The sequence below is a fragment of the Ornithodoros turicata genome, chromosome 9 (genome assembly GCF_037126465.1).
Source record: "Ornithodoros turicata isolate Travis chromosome 9, ASM3712646v1, whole genome shotgun sequence".
Classification (NCBI taxonomy): Eukaryota; Metazoa; Arthropoda; class Arachnida; order Ixodida; family Argasidae; genus Ornithodoros; species Ornithodoros turicata.
This window is the reverse complement of record NC_088209.1, coordinates 40,897,037-40,911,717: the sequence shown is the minus strand read 5'-3', so window position 1 is coordinate 40,911,717 and position 14,681 is coordinate 40,897,037. Positions and strand designations below refer to the sequence as shown.

The following is a 14,681-nucleotide window of genomic DNA, read 5'->3' as shown; positions in this document are numbered from 1 at the left end:
CGAAAATTAGCCCTTCTAATTACGGTGGTCGCCACGCAAGCTACGGTTCCACTTGAGAATGCATAGAACGGGCGGCGTGGTATCACGTCGGATACGTCCAAGACCGCCGCTGGCGGCGCTGTCGCGACGGAGCAGCGCGCCCCCTTTAGGTGTCGCACGGTCCCTATAGTAGCCAAGTTCGTTCCCTGCTGCCAACCAAGAATGACTCTGACACGGAAAGTAGACCAACTCACGTGTCCTTTTTTCTTGTATGAAACATAAAATAATTACGTTCTCTCTTATTCTCCCCCCCCCCCCCCCCCCACTGTTATGTCTCGTTTTCTGTCTTTAGTAATATGATCACTAGCGGAGGGCGAATTGCAGAAATTGTCCGCAAAAATCATACCCAGGTGTTGTGGCAGCGTTTGTTGGTGGTGATCGCCTGACAACTATATCTTCATGTCTGCTATGTTGAGGTCGTAGTGCTGCCTGTTTCGGTGCTATACCAGGTGGTGCAAAAGACTAGAATCCCTCTGGCACGGTCCTCGTGAACCGTCTGCACATCCATTAGTACCTCTCTGTCCACATACTACAAACGCATTTGTCATTAGGTCACCATGGATGCATGATTATTGATTAGGTTCATTGATGCACTTGGGATCACAGGAAAAAATCCTTCCGTTTCCTTTCTTTCCTTCCGCTCCTTCCGCTTTGTGTGTGTGTGTGAAGAACTTGGGGTTCACTGAAGCTGGTGGTGAAGCACCTAAAAGACACTGGAAATATGGAGCTATCCGAGGGACACAGTGAAGTCGTCGTCGTTGTGTTTTTTTTTTCTATGTTAGGAGCAATATTTTTTAAAGTGTGCTGTCTCTGGAACTTGTGAAAGCTTCTCGATTACGGTACTGGAAATTTTACCAGATAAAACTGTTTAGAGACAGAAAGAAGCCGCTGTATAATCAGTGTGATATAGGAGGGAAAAAAAGACAAGAAGAGACACGGAGGTTTCGACTTCTTAATAAATAAACATATATTACATCTGGTGGTTAGTGATATGTATAGGAGGCCATCTTGACGCCATGGACCCGATCTTCGCTATATTTGGTGACTCGCTGTTTCAGGAATAGACAGTCATCAGGATCATCTGAAAAAAGGCAAGATCCAAAAATCAATCACTACGTACCACGCGTCACGTAACGTACCTCTTCCAGTGACAACGTGTTTTCCTTCAGTTTCTTTTCCACTTGGATATACCTGTCTGTGGCAGAAAGAACGCGCGGTTTAAGGCGATAACTGTGGAGGTATAGATAACACTCTCCTTTGAAATCTACGCAGGTTAAGGTTATATTAAAGTCACCATTTAATGTCATTATCGATTGATAGTGGCGAATAATGAACCACAAGCACCGCTTCAACATGTCAGAAACATGTCAGCGTACACTCTTAAAAATGAACTTCACCGCATAGCACGCTCTTAGCCAACCACACTCTCAAATGATATCGTTATCTGCCCTGATTTGTTGAAAACGGGAGGCGTACGCCTTTTTGTGACACTTGTGCTGTTCATAATTGTCACAAAAAAGGCGTACGCCTCCCGTTTTCAACAAATCGGGTCAGATAACGATATCATTCGAGGTGGTGGTTGGCTGGGAGCGTGCTATGAGGTGAAGTTCATTTTTAAGAGTGTAAGCAGAGGTCGGCAGTATGATGCCACTGACGACGGACTTGCGGCATACTCTATACGTCAGCGGGTGACGTCAGCATCACTCGTCCACTTACGGACTCTCTGAAGGAGTTGAGAGGTTTCTAGAGGGTGACCCTCTCTCTCGCGATGTCAGCTGCGATCATTGTCCACGTGCAAAACCGCATGTTATTTGCCGCACAATGCGCCGCAGTTTGATACAATGCGAATTTGTGTCGCATACCGTGTGCCAGGTAGAGTTTGACTAGAGTTCCAATGAAGGCTTCGGCTGTGATGTTGCATTCCTTGGCGTAGCGGATAACCAGACACTCGAGTACCTTGTTGCTCACCGTGATTCCTGAAAAGATAACATTATTTACACGATTGGATTGGATTGGAATGGAATCTGAGGAACATGACGGAAGCGTTTCTGTCGGCAGTTGCATGGTGTAGCGTAACGTAATTTCCGTGTATCTCTTATCGACTTTCTGCCAATGAGGTTCTTGAACATGCTCTAGCCTCAGCGCATTCCTTGCGTATCTCGCCGAAGACGGCCTACCCAAGCTAGAGATGCAACATTTCCGGAAATTTTGAATCGCTCGAAAAAAAAAAAAAATCGTTTCTTTTCGTTTTTTTTTCCCGAAAAATTGGAAAAAATGGAAACAAACGTGGTTACTGCTGAGTCGGAGCATTGCCGGCCAAACCACAGCATACAATGAGGTAGAAGCTTTAGTAGTGTTCATCCTCTAGGCATAAATGCAGAGCAGAGCATCCCGTGAGACTGCTGTCTACTCAGCCATAGGTAATTGGAACAACCCGTCCACTCCGACCAGAACTCCGACATTATGTGAACGCGATGACGATCGCTTGGAGCAGCCAGACGGAGCTCTAAGTTGGTGGTTGTTGGCGGATTAGGGGCACCTGAATCAAGCACTGTTGGCGGGTTGGAACGCATCGAAGGCACGAAAATTTACATTTTTGAATTTTGTCGCCTGGAAATTTTGGGCTATTTTTCCGGATACGAGGAAAAAAACCCGAAAGAAACATTTTTTTCCCCAAAAATTTCCGTTTTTTTTTTTTCGAGGCTTCGCATCTCTAACCGAAGCAATCTGTACAGCTTGGGACAAAAGTTTACTGAACACGCGAGCCACGTACTTTTTCTTCGGTGCGACACCCTAGCGGCTGCCGGAATCGGGTGGGTCCACTGTTTCGAAGGGGTGGACGGATGCGCTGTTAGCGACACACAGTGGTGGTTCCAGGTTCCGGTGTCACTTATGCGTGCCTGGGAAGTACAAGTTACCACTGTGTGTCGCTAACAGCGCACCCTTCCCCCCTCCGAAACAGTGAACTCACTCGCTTCCGGCAGCCGCTAGGGTGTCGCACCGGGGAAAGAGTACGTTGCTCGCGTGTTCCGTAAACTTTTGTCCCAACCTGTACCCTTTCCACAAGGCTTTTGCCGTCTGCGGACAGTTTCGAATCCGCAAGATCTTCGCGACTAGATCACTGCTTTTGTTCGCACGAGATGTCACTCCACAAGACATCGTCGTCGTCATCGCCATCACGATGCTCTTCATTACCCAGGTGTAAAGAAGATTGATACAAAGCGAATTCCTCACCTGCCTCCCAGAGAAGAGGTCGGAGGTTGAAACTGCTCGTGCGGCCCTTGTGCGGAGGATCAAATTTGACGAAAACATTCTGCAAACCGAACACAGTGTCACATTATATGTTACATGCGTGCTGAAAAAAAAAAGATAGTTTCTGACTCACTCTCCAATAGTGAAGCATTCCCAGGAGCAGAGGAACATCTTTGGCGTTTATTTTTCCATTGATAATTGGCTGCACGAGGAGATCCTGGTCAAGGAACGTACTTGATTGGAAGTGCGCTTCACCACACTCTAAAAACAGTTAGAGCATACACTCTTAAAAATGAACTTCACCGCATAGCACGCTCCTAGCCAACCATTACCTCGAATGATATCGTTATCTGCCCTGATTTGTTGAAACCGGTAGGCGTACGCCTTTTTTGTGACAATTATGAACAGCATAAGTGTCACAAAAAAGGCGTACGCCTCCCGTCTTCAACAAATCAGGGCAGATAATGATATCATTCGAGATTATCGTTGGGTAGGAGCGTGCTATGCGGTGAAGTTCATTTTTAAGAGTGTAGCACGCTCCTACACTGTTAAAACAGAACTTCACCACATAGCACGCTCCTAGCCAACCATCATTCCGAATGATATCATTCTGTGCATTGATTTGGTGAAAATGGGAGGAGGCGCCTATCTGGGACAGATTATCTTGTCCCAGATAGGCGCCTCCCCTCTGTTTTGAACAAATCATGACACAGAATGATATCACTCGGTATGGTGGTTGGCTAGGAGCGTGCTATGTGGTGAAGTTCTGTTTTAACAGTGTAGCCAACCGTCATCCCGAATGACAACGTTTTCTCCCTTGATTTGACGAAAACGGCGGGCGTACGCTATTTTTTGTGGCAATTATATGAACCGCATAATACCACAAAAAAGGCGTACGCCCCCAGTTCAGTTTTCAGTAAATCGGGGGAAAGAACGGTGTGACCCGCACTCTTAGAAATGAACTTCACCGCATAGCACGCTCTTAGCCAACAATAAACTCGAATGATATCGCTATGTGCCCTGATTTGTTCAAAACGGTAGGCGTACGTCTTTTTTGTGACACTTATGCTGTCCATAATTGTCACAAAAATGGCGTACGCCTCCCGTTTTCAGCAAATCAGGACAGATAACGATATAATTCGAGATGATGGTTGGCTCAGGAGCGTGCTATGCGGTGAAGCTCTATCTTTAGAGTGCAGTTGTCAAATATCCTGATCCATCATGATACTGAAAGCGTGTTTGGTGCGCATTCGGAAAGCAGTTGTAATTCGTTTACATTTAATCGATATTGATCTTCCGTGTACCATAACTATAAAGCCAACGCCCATATGTTATAAGAGAGCACACTTGTGATACTATATACATAAGTGTGCGCAGTGTTATACGACCTTCAGTATATCGTTCAAATATGTAATGTGTTTGGTACAGTCACTATTTTTCAGTAGAATAGCCCTGGCAAAGGATACATCTTTGAGCATAACCAGATGCCGGCACAGTTCCAGGGAAGGTTTTTCTAGGAGCAGTTCCGTATCTGCCAGACACAAGTTTTCTGGAAAAAACAGAAAAAAGTCTCGTAACTATTTGGTTAATGGTGCTCAGAAATGATTTTTCTGTACCACCACTGTGCAACGCCCGTGCTTATTTCGGCGTGTCAAATATTTAGGCAAATAGTCTAATCACAGTCCTGCCAACAGACTCCGTCTAGTACGATGGGCGAGCTGGCGAAAGCCTGTCCGGCAAACCGAGCTTGCGGGTTTCCTCTCTCTCTCTGTCCATATGAATTAAAAGGCTTACAAGGTTTGTTTCCTTACTTGAATTCTATTTTTTAGGCTTCCGCGGTGGTAGCCGCGCGCTTCCGAAGCTACTGTTACTTTTGTGCGCCTTCCGCTTTCATTGAAGCGCCGTTTATATCGAATTGTCTTCCAGTCTTGCACGAACGTACGTTGAGGCTGTTCCTCAGTGCTGTACTCCTTAACTTTGCCAGCGCTAAAAGAAAGTGAAGCGTCGAGCGCAGTACCGTGTGCAAAAAACACTACCGAAGCTCGGGAGTAGAGCGCTGAGGAACAGCCTCAACGTTCGTGCAAGCGGGCCCGTGGTTAGTACACTCTTAAGAATGAACTTCACCACATAGCACGCTCCTAGCCAACCATCATCCCGAATGACAACGTTCTCTCCCCTGATTTGTTGAAAACGGGAGGCGGAGCCTATTCTGTGCCGTGCATAATGAACACAAAATAGGCTCCTCCTTCCGTTTTTCAACAAATCAGGGGCGAGAACGTTGTCATTCGGGATGATGGTTGACTAGGAGCGTGCTATGTGGTGAAGTTCATTTTTAAGAGTGTAGTATATAGCTGTTGGGTTGCCGCATCGCGGATCGTTTGGAGCGCACCGACTCGAAATATAGCGACAACGCTCATGTTGTGCAGGTTCACGATCTGGGACCTGTTGCATGTTTAGCGTTCCTTTGCTGTTTTGCAATACGTACTTCTGGACATGGCCCTGAGAAGTTTGAGGAGCGTGTAGGCGTCCACTTCAGGTGGAAGCTGCGAGGAGAAAGGACAATGTTTTTATTGCGCTGCCCTTATATATACTAATGTCTGTTAGTCAAGCTTACCTTGTGAGCAATCTTTGAATAAGTCGTAGGTACACTCTGTAATGGAAGAAGGGTTGTCTCATGCACGATTCTATATGAACGACAACAACAACAACCGAAAGTGATAGGGAGTGCAGATGCTAGAGGCCTGCGCTTACCACACACCAATTCTGTCACGTCGCTATACACATGAACGTGGGAATGGGTGATAGACTACGCGCGCAATTTTTACTAAGTGTGTAATCGTGCCATGTTAACTTACGTGAGATGAGTTGACGTTGCCGTTCTTGGCGAAGTTTATGCTGCGGTAGATGAGGTTGTCGTCGTTCACTTCCCTGTGGTTAAAAGGATTCCAACAAGCTCTATGAACTATGCTTCGAGAATAATCTTTAATGTTTAGAGCAGGGTTCAGAGTCCTAACTTATACTAGCTTATACACTGAACAACTGCAGCTTAAATCGCGAAGAACTCAAACGACCTACGGCTAGCCCTTAGCTCTCAGCAGGTGTTCAGACGTGTACACAGGTGAGATGCGAATTACTCTCTGCTTTTCGGCTGTTCCAGAAGCGTATCCTTACCAAACATTACTGTGTTCGTCTGTGAAGATCCTTAAGAGGAAACGCGTCTCGCAGTTGATGTTGCTGGTGCAAGGCAGGACAATATAATCGCCGGCGGGCAACGTAAAGAACGTCACCGTCTCCCTCGTCGTCGAATGAACCGTCACGTCCAGCGGTCGGTGCGTTGCCACGAACTGCGACGTCAGCCGTGTCAGCTGAGGAGGCACCTGCCAAAAGCACGTGTTGGTTTCAAAAACGAACTATTTCACTAATGCGAATGCGAACAGTTCCAATGGAGCGAATCATTCCAACTAATTACGGATAAAGCGAACTATTTCGATAAAACAAACTGTTTCAGTAAAACGAACTACTCCAATAAAACGAACTATTTCGATAAAACAAACTGTTTCAGTAAAATGAACTACTCCAATAAAACGAACTGTTCCAATAAGACGAACTATTGCAATAGCTATTCAAGTAAAGCGAACCGCTTCGGTAAAGCTTCGGTTAGTCAGTACTAACTTCGTAGATAGCGAATCCGACAGGATGTAGTTTTCTGCTTGCTTCTTTGATGGCGTCTGTGCTGTACTGCTGAGTCACCGAGACAACCATGTGACATTTGCTAGCCGATGACTTTGGGATTTGGACGTGGAACTGAGGGTTACAGCTTGTTGTCTCTGCAAGAAGGAGACAACTGTCATTGAGACAACACAAGACTGTCGTATTCACTGAAACAGGTCGGAACTAATTCGCTAACGCCAGTTTTTAGGCGCAGTGATGTGACCTTTAACCCCCGGTCAAAGTCACCTTCACCAGACCACATGACTTTCGCGACACGGATCTCCCCTCCCTGAAACACGGATTGAGATATGTAATCATAAAGTAATGCTGGTAAAGCATCACCCGAGAGGTTCTCCAGCAGCGGGTGGCCGGGGCTCTTATCCACGTGACATAAGGCGCACGCGCGCCATCTACAGTGATCACGTCTTTTTGTCACATGGTGACGTATGTACTAGTGACCGTCGTGAACGGCTCTGCTCGTGACAAGCCGCACGAAAACAGGAAGCCGTGAGCTTGGGGGCCTCTGACCTCTGATAACTGTATAAGTAGTGAGTCCCTTACTATCACACACTCTTAAAAATGAACTTCACCACATAGCACGCACCTAGCCTATCATCACCCCGAATGGCAACGTTCTCGCCCTAGATTTGTCGAAAACGGGAGGAGGAGCCTATTTTGTGCCGTGCATAATGGGCACAAAATAGGCTCCTCCTCCCGTTTTCAACAAATCAGGGGCGAGAACGTTGTCATTTGGGATGATGGTTGGCTAGGAGCGTGCTATGTGGTGAAGTTCATTTTTAAGAGTGCAGGGAAGGAACTTGAGTTGCTATATGTACAGAGTTGGGCGTGGCAGTATACTATGAAATGTATAAATAAGCGTGCTTTCTGTATTAAACCCAGTTGGAAGTGAATGCACTGTAGCACTAACACACTCACTAATATCTAGCAGTGGTATCGCTCAGAGGTACGATGCGTACGAAATGATCTCTGTATACATTATATCCCACATTACGTTGCAGGAGAGAACAACACGTGTCCATGCAGCCTTATGCTCACTCACCTGGGCAGCAGGGTCCTCCTCCGGCGTTGTAGCCCCGTCGCCATCGTCGTCTCGCTAGCACTGCCCGCCAGGGTTTCTTGCTGTGCAACGCTGTCTCCTGCATCCAGTCATCGGGACCAATGTGCACCAGGTCCAGATGGGTGTAGTTGAGCGTGAAATCGTCGAAGGACATCCTGAAAGCAAGTCACACATCATGACCCTCTCACATACGGGTAGGCGACGCTCTCATCTGTTCACAGTACTGTCTATTTGGTGTGTATGAAAACCGGCCGGAAAACCTCTGAAACCGGCCCAGGACGCAAACTGATCCCCCCTGTCCCCCCAGTCGTTCCTGCTATCCTTTCCCAATCTGTGCACGTCTGTACGTCGCTCATAGCTACAGTTGCTTCGCGGCGCTAACGCGAAATTAAAACACTTACGTTTTACGGCTTACGTTCCACCGCGAACTTTGTCCGACAGCAGATTAGATTAGATTAGGATTAGAGAAGAAAAATATGGAGATGGCGTTGGTGTTTCTGCGCACGCGCAAGACGTAAACAGAACCACAACGCTATTCCTTGCTGTCGCAAAGGTGACAGCGTACGATACGCTAAAACTCATTAATAGAGAGTTTTAGCGGACCGTTGATAAGATGGCTTGCGTCGAACCGTATCAACCGGAACCAATCAGTGGATAACATCCTGAGTCACGCACGACTGCGATTGGTTCCGATAGGCACGATAACCTTATCAACGGTATACTAAAGCTCACTAATATCCGTTGCCGTTCTGCGGCTACCCATATATGATACACGCAGATGCTGCCGTATACGTACCAGAATTCTCCTTCTGAAGGCGGTTGCCGAACCCCAAGGAGTTGTCTATCCCTCTCGGAGAGCGAGTCCCATTCCCAGGAGCGATCGCTCCAGGGCCCATTCCACTCTCCACGACCCCAGGGATTCCGTAGTCGAATCAACGTCACTTCGCCCTGCTTCACGCGGACCTAAACGAGAAGTGCGTTCATATATATCACTCGCGTTCTATGTACGCTTGAATATATAATACCTTCGCGATACCCGTGACGCTGTATGCATGTTGCGTGTAGAGACCGTTGTTTAATCTCGCCGGCGGCTTGCTGTGCTCCTGTGAAAAAATATATGTGCATAAAAACATAGTGTTATCAAATTCCGACTGTTATCTGGCTATCCAAACCGTCGTATACTGCCACTCTGGACAAAAAAATGACGTCTTCGGAATATTACGTGTCTGACGTGCATTGTCTCGAAATAATTTTTCTACGTGCGACCCATAAGTCGTATGAAAAGGATTTCTTATTTTAAAAAACCTCGATGTTCAGATTCGCACAACAGATGAGCTACCGTCTGGCAACATTGCTTCCAGCGCATCTACCTTCAGAGTATGGGCTTTGCAGGTACTGCTTGGACCTTTTTCATAACGGCCTATGCGCATGACATTCAGGCGCCAGACAGGGTTATCTCCGTCTCCGCTAGATGGCGCAGTATGGGAGCGAGAGAAGTGGGGGACCGGTGGAGAGACCGTACGAACGGCGCGTGCTCGTCGGTCCCACTCCGAACCGGTTTTGGTCTTTTGTGCTACCCACGTGGACTTGCTTTGGCGCGCGCCGAGTGTGGTTCGCTGGAGAGCCACTAGGATACGACGCGTATGTGAAAAAGGTCCAAACGCGCATCGCAGAGTCGACATCGCCGTTGCTAGGCAACAAACGTTCAGCGGGCGTGATGACTTCACCGATCTCTCCGCGAAAGCGACACTTGTGGAGCCCTTGCCAGTTCTTATTTCAGTTCAGTATTTCGCAGAAATACATAATATTCACAGGCTGCATCCATCTGTATTTCGCACATCTGAGTGATGTTAATTTATAACGGGAAATGAAATAAACATCAATTTTTGTGTCCGGAGTGACCCTTTAAATTGCTTAATCCCTTTCACGTTGTCATACTCTACTATAAGCGAGTTGATTGAGTTGAGTGACGTACGGGAATTATGCAAGCAGCCATGAGCGTGGACCGTGGCACCGCACTGGACACCATGGCGAAAGCCGTAGGAGAGTCGATGTTGGCCATCTGGAAGGTCTGGGCGACGCCGCCCGTCAGGTCTTGCAAGGCTCTCCCGGTGTAGCCTTGTTGGAGCTGGTCATAACCGCCGTAGAATCTGCGTAGAAACACACAAAAAAGAGCATTCCCTTTATTACCTCCATTAATCCGCAAAGAAACGATATGGAACAACAAAGACGCCACTAAAGCTTTTTTCTTCAAGTTTATCGAAAAAAAAGTACCGTCCTCTAGTGTAGTTGAAGCCTTTCCTTTCGATCATTTCTTTTTATTTCACCTAAAAGCGTGCGAAAACGAAAGTAGAAAAGGAAACGTCTTTGCACCACTTACTTAGACGTAAAAGAAGTGTAAATGGGCGTTTTGGTTTCACGCCGCATATCACCATCGTAAACTGGTTCGGACGAACTGCCGTATCCGTTGTCGTTCGTTCTTTTTCGACTTTTATGACATCCGGCAGATATGCTTGGAAGCACCTCTCTTCTATATATCCTTCTTCGAGTATACGGTTTTATTCCACCGCGTTGGTTTAACCAAATGAGGAAAAAAAATGAACCGGTACAGCCAGAGGTCGAACGACCTTTCCGCGTAATAGTCCATTGTTGTCTTCATAAGCTCCGTTCCACCGAGATGGGATGTCATTTACTGGAACAGATCGCAGGAAGTACACAGGCGGAAGCGGACATATTTGTGCAGAAAGTGAATGGCATCTCCTATATCGTTGGGGGATGTGAGCTATGGGTATATAGGCGAAAGGGCTGCTGTCATATGGCTTATGTAGGCGAATGGATGCGACGTGTGGCTTATTGTCTGACGCGTAAGTTCGGGTGGATGTTGCTTGATGGTTTCTTTTTTTCTTTCAATCGTCATCATCATCAAGGGTGGAGAGGAGGACCGAGATGAAAGCTACAATTTGTTTAGGTAGTCAGCAACTTCCGTGCCGTATCGAGAGCTAAAGCGCGCCTCAGAAGAAAATCGCGATTTTCTATGGGACATGGCAGTGTGGCACAGTTGCATCGCTCTACCGCTGGGGGTGCCACTCACGCAAGAAACAAAACGAGATCTGGTACGCCTGGCGGTATCTAGACGCAACTGTGCCGTGACCGCCATATTGACTTCTGCATATAGCAAAATCGGGATGCACGAAGAGCAACGTTTGCATAGACAACCCCCCATAGAAAATCGGGAAGCTATACTGCAGTAACGTTAAATATATATATATATATATATATATAAACTACTTACAGTTATATTGTAATGAAGAAAAAAATTGTTGTATCTCCTGGCATTTTGCCAAATGCGCGTTTAAATGCACACCATTGTTGGGAGTAAATTTTTCACGGAACTGTTCTTGGAAACACAGCTTGGCGATCATGTGGTGGTAACACTGTGACGTGGTGTCACGTGACTTATAAAGTCACGGGTGGACCAGCACGGTGGTTGGACTCACAACGCTACATCGCTTTAAAAGACAGATTTCATTTAGCGCGACGAAGGCACACAATCTTCCAAAATATATCTCATCTGTCGCTATGCGGGCACAATATCCGTTGCATTTTGTTTTTATACTAGCTGTCTTCCATAACTTCATTGAAAGAAAAATGGTCGTAAAAACCGGATATAACGCCTATACTGCCACTGTGACGTTTCGGCCTGCAACCATCGTATAATGACACATATACATAATTCACGTTCGTTCTGAGCAAAAAAACCACTGGAAGGCATAGCACACATTCTCTTATAGTGCTGTAAGTACAAAAGCAAAGTAATTCTGGCGTTTATGTCGTCGTAGCAGGGAGGATATGAGAATCAGCGGGTTAATTATACCGTGCATGGAAAAAGCGAAAGTGAGTGACCCGAAACTATGCCAGGACACGAACGGTTCCGAGGTTAATGAGCCTATTACGGGTGGCCCTATTATTACAATCTTCCGCTCGGAGACCTCCGCGGTGGAAGTCCTATATAGGTTGAAGTGTTTCCAACGGTATAATATGCGCCGTAGTAATATATACCTTCCTATGGGTACGGTTCACAATCGATTCGTTGGAACCGGGTTTTTCAATGCCGATAGCGATCTCACGATCTGTAATCAACACAGTTGAAATTACCTCAGGCGATATGCTACGTACTTGTCCACACTGTTACAGGGTTATCCAGTATAGACCGTCACTCAAATTCGATTTATGTCAGCACTCACGAAGAGGACAAGCCGACAAGACAAGGACAAAGGGACAAGCCCACGTCGTGTTTCGAAAGATTGGGAGAGGAGGGCCATTATTACAGTTACGTTCCAACAGCTTGGTGTTACGTATCATCGCCGATGACTAATGCCGAAATAGGAAAGGCGGTTTGGTTGCCATTTCTTACATCTTCTTTCTTTTGGTTCGAGAAGTTCGTAATCGTACTGTCCATGCGTCAGTACACAACGCATAATCATTATAATAATCATCATAATCATTAACAACAAACTGAAGATTTTTTTTGATAGATACCTTTCTTATGCCGGAACGTCCTCTCTCAGAAGTGCTCATCATCTAAATCTTACTCAGTTTTCATATCGTGTATAGACTGCTTCAAGTATAGTTTTTTTCCGTGTTGTGTCACCGTCTGGAACAAAGTGTTCCACGAACGCACTGTTCGCGAACTGCCTGTAGATCGTTTTTTTTTTATGCACTCCTGCAATAACCTCTAGTGAGGTTGCAGTATATGCAAATAAATAAATAAATAATAATTTTAACAACCCCATTCCAAAAAGAACACCGTGTGTACTAAAAAGTTAAAATTAAGACCGGTACGTAAAGTAACAATACTAACTGTACCGTGGGAAGACAAAAAGAAAAAAAAAATCACTTCCCGCATTCCTACTGCGGCGTATTATAATTCCAGCCCTCGTGTCTCCATTAACTGTTAGCAAACTATCTCCGCAACGAGACGCTCATATATAGACTTTGAAACAGTTTCACACACTCGTGGCGAACAATAGGAGGAAAAAAAGAAAAAAAAAACGTTCTGACAAACGCCACTTCCATTGTGAAACGGATATTAATTTCCGAGCTATGCCTTTCTAAAAACTGAACTTGGCTGGACTAGGAAGCTGTTTTTTTTGCTGGACACACAAAAGAGCACGTGCGTCCACTTCGGAAGTGGGACGGCAGCGCCTCCTTTGTTGAAGTAAATGATCAGTGGCGGAAGAATGCGACGTTTGTCGCTCCGGAGAAACTCTGCCGGAATACTTACTCGATAGCATCATAACCTTCTTCCGTGCTCCGTGTTTGGAGTTTTCTTCACGGTTTAGAGATATATTCTGCTCCGCGTCTCTTGCGCCTTTTCCGGCTTCTGCCGATGAATGCCAACTCTTGCCCGTCACACTGTTTCTTTGTATACGAACGTTTTATTCGTCCAGGCTTCGTGGTGTGCCAAAGGCGGTGTTGAATATAAGAAGTCCACTTCATGCATTCTGCTTAGGTATACGCGATGTTAAGTGGAACGTAGTGAGCTGCATTCTCTTGCGTCACACTTATACGCCTGCACTCTTAAAAATGAACTTCACCGCATAGCACGCTCCTAGCCAACCATCTACTCGAATGATATCGCTATGTGCCCTGATTTGTTCAAAACGGTAGGCGTACGCCTTTTTTGTGACACTTATGTTGTTCATAATTGTCACAAAAATGGCGTACGCCTCCCGTTTTCAGCAAATCAGGGCAGATAATGATATCATTCGAGATGATGGTTTGCTAGGAGCGTGCTCTGCGGTGAAGTCCATTTCTAAGAGTGTGGCAAGTGTAGATTTACGCAGCAAAGCGCGCAGTCAGAAAATCTTCGGTATCGTGGAAAACAGAAGAAAACGAAGATGCAACAACAAGTCAGGGCTCAGACGATAACTCAGACGACTATGGTGAGCTACTCAGACTCTGCACTGTAGCAGAAGTTCGCTCCTACTTTTACGATGCCTTACCACGAGGCATTACGTACACACCACTGTTACGTGGCGGTTAGAATGACTAGCTCCGGCATCCGGGTGACACGGACTATAGTGTGTGGGTGGTTTCCCCTGGTTTTCCGAGCAACAGGACGATTAAAATGCAGATCACTGAGCAGTGCAAGGACATGACCAACCAGCTCAAGACTAAAAAGAACAATTATAAGTTACGCTCTTCTGTGTCACTTTCGAAGCGGGACTATATGAGACCCTTACTTGGCATAGGCTTTCTCCAGTAGAGCGGCCCAAAACTCCGAAGGGTCCGACGAATGCATGTAGACGAGACGACCCCTATGTGTGGGCAGTCGGTCGTCGATGATGACCTCCGTCCACTCGCCAAACTTCCAGAAGCGGAAGCGAAAGAGGCCGCAGTAACCTGCTCCGAAGCCTTGGTCGGAAGGAACCACGCGGTCCAGGAACCGTGCCGTATTCGACAGACATGATATGGCTGCCAGCAGCCAGCAGTCGCCTGCCAGGACAGACATAGTGTCAGATCATGCAACGACGTTTAAAGTGCCATTATATACGGGCTAAATCTCTCGTCTTCGGAATCTTACAGAATCTTACAGAAT

The 14,681-nt window shown here is 46.4% G+C and overlaps 1 protein-coding gene across 2 annotated transcripts in view; it reads right to left on the bottom strand.

Annotated features, from left to right (window-relative positions):
* Positions 1 to 977: 977 nt before the first annotated feature.
* LOC135368968 (calpain-9-like) overlaps positions 978 to 14,681 on the bottom strand; it is a 62,089-nt gene continuing 48,385 nt past the window's right edge. For both annotated transcript variants that reach the window (XM_064602544.1, XM_064602545.1), the window contains 16 exons: positions 14,326 to 14,578; positions 10,056 to 10,230; positions 9,106 to 9,183; positions 8,877 to 9,043; positions 8,063 to 8,235; positions 6,964 to 7,118; positions 6,463 to 6,668; positions 6,147 to 6,219; positions 5,906 to 5,941; positions 5,777 to 5,834; positions 4,758 to 4,840; positions 3,425 to 3,493; positions 3,274 to 3,352; positions 1,902 to 2,015; positions 1,179 to 1,234; positions 978 to 1,120 (listed from right to left, as the gene is read on the bottom strand). In XM_064602544.1, the coding sequence (XP_064458614.1) occupies positions 1,094 to 1,120; positions 1,179 to 1,234; positions 1,902 to 2,015; positions 3,274 to 3,352; positions 3,425 to 3,493; positions 4,758 to 4,840; positions 5,777 to 5,834; positions 5,906 to 5,941; positions 6,147 to 6,219; positions 6,463 to 6,668; positions 6,964 to 7,118; positions 8,063 to 8,235; positions 8,877 to 9,043; positions 9,106 to 9,183; positions 10,056 to 10,230; positions 14,326 to 14,578 (1,802 nt within the window). In that variant the 3' untranslated portion in view covers positions 978 to 1,093. The remainder of the gene's footprint in view (positions 1,121 to 1,178; positions 1,235 to 1,901; positions 2,016 to 3,273; positions 3,353 to 3,424; positions 3,494 to 4,757; positions 4,841 to 5,776; positions 5,835 to 5,905; positions 5,942 to 6,146; positions 6,220 to 6,462; positions 6,669 to 6,963; positions 7,119 to 8,062; positions 8,236 to 8,876; positions 9,044 to 9,105; positions 9,184 to 10,055; positions 10,231 to 14,325; positions 14,579 to 14,681) is intronic.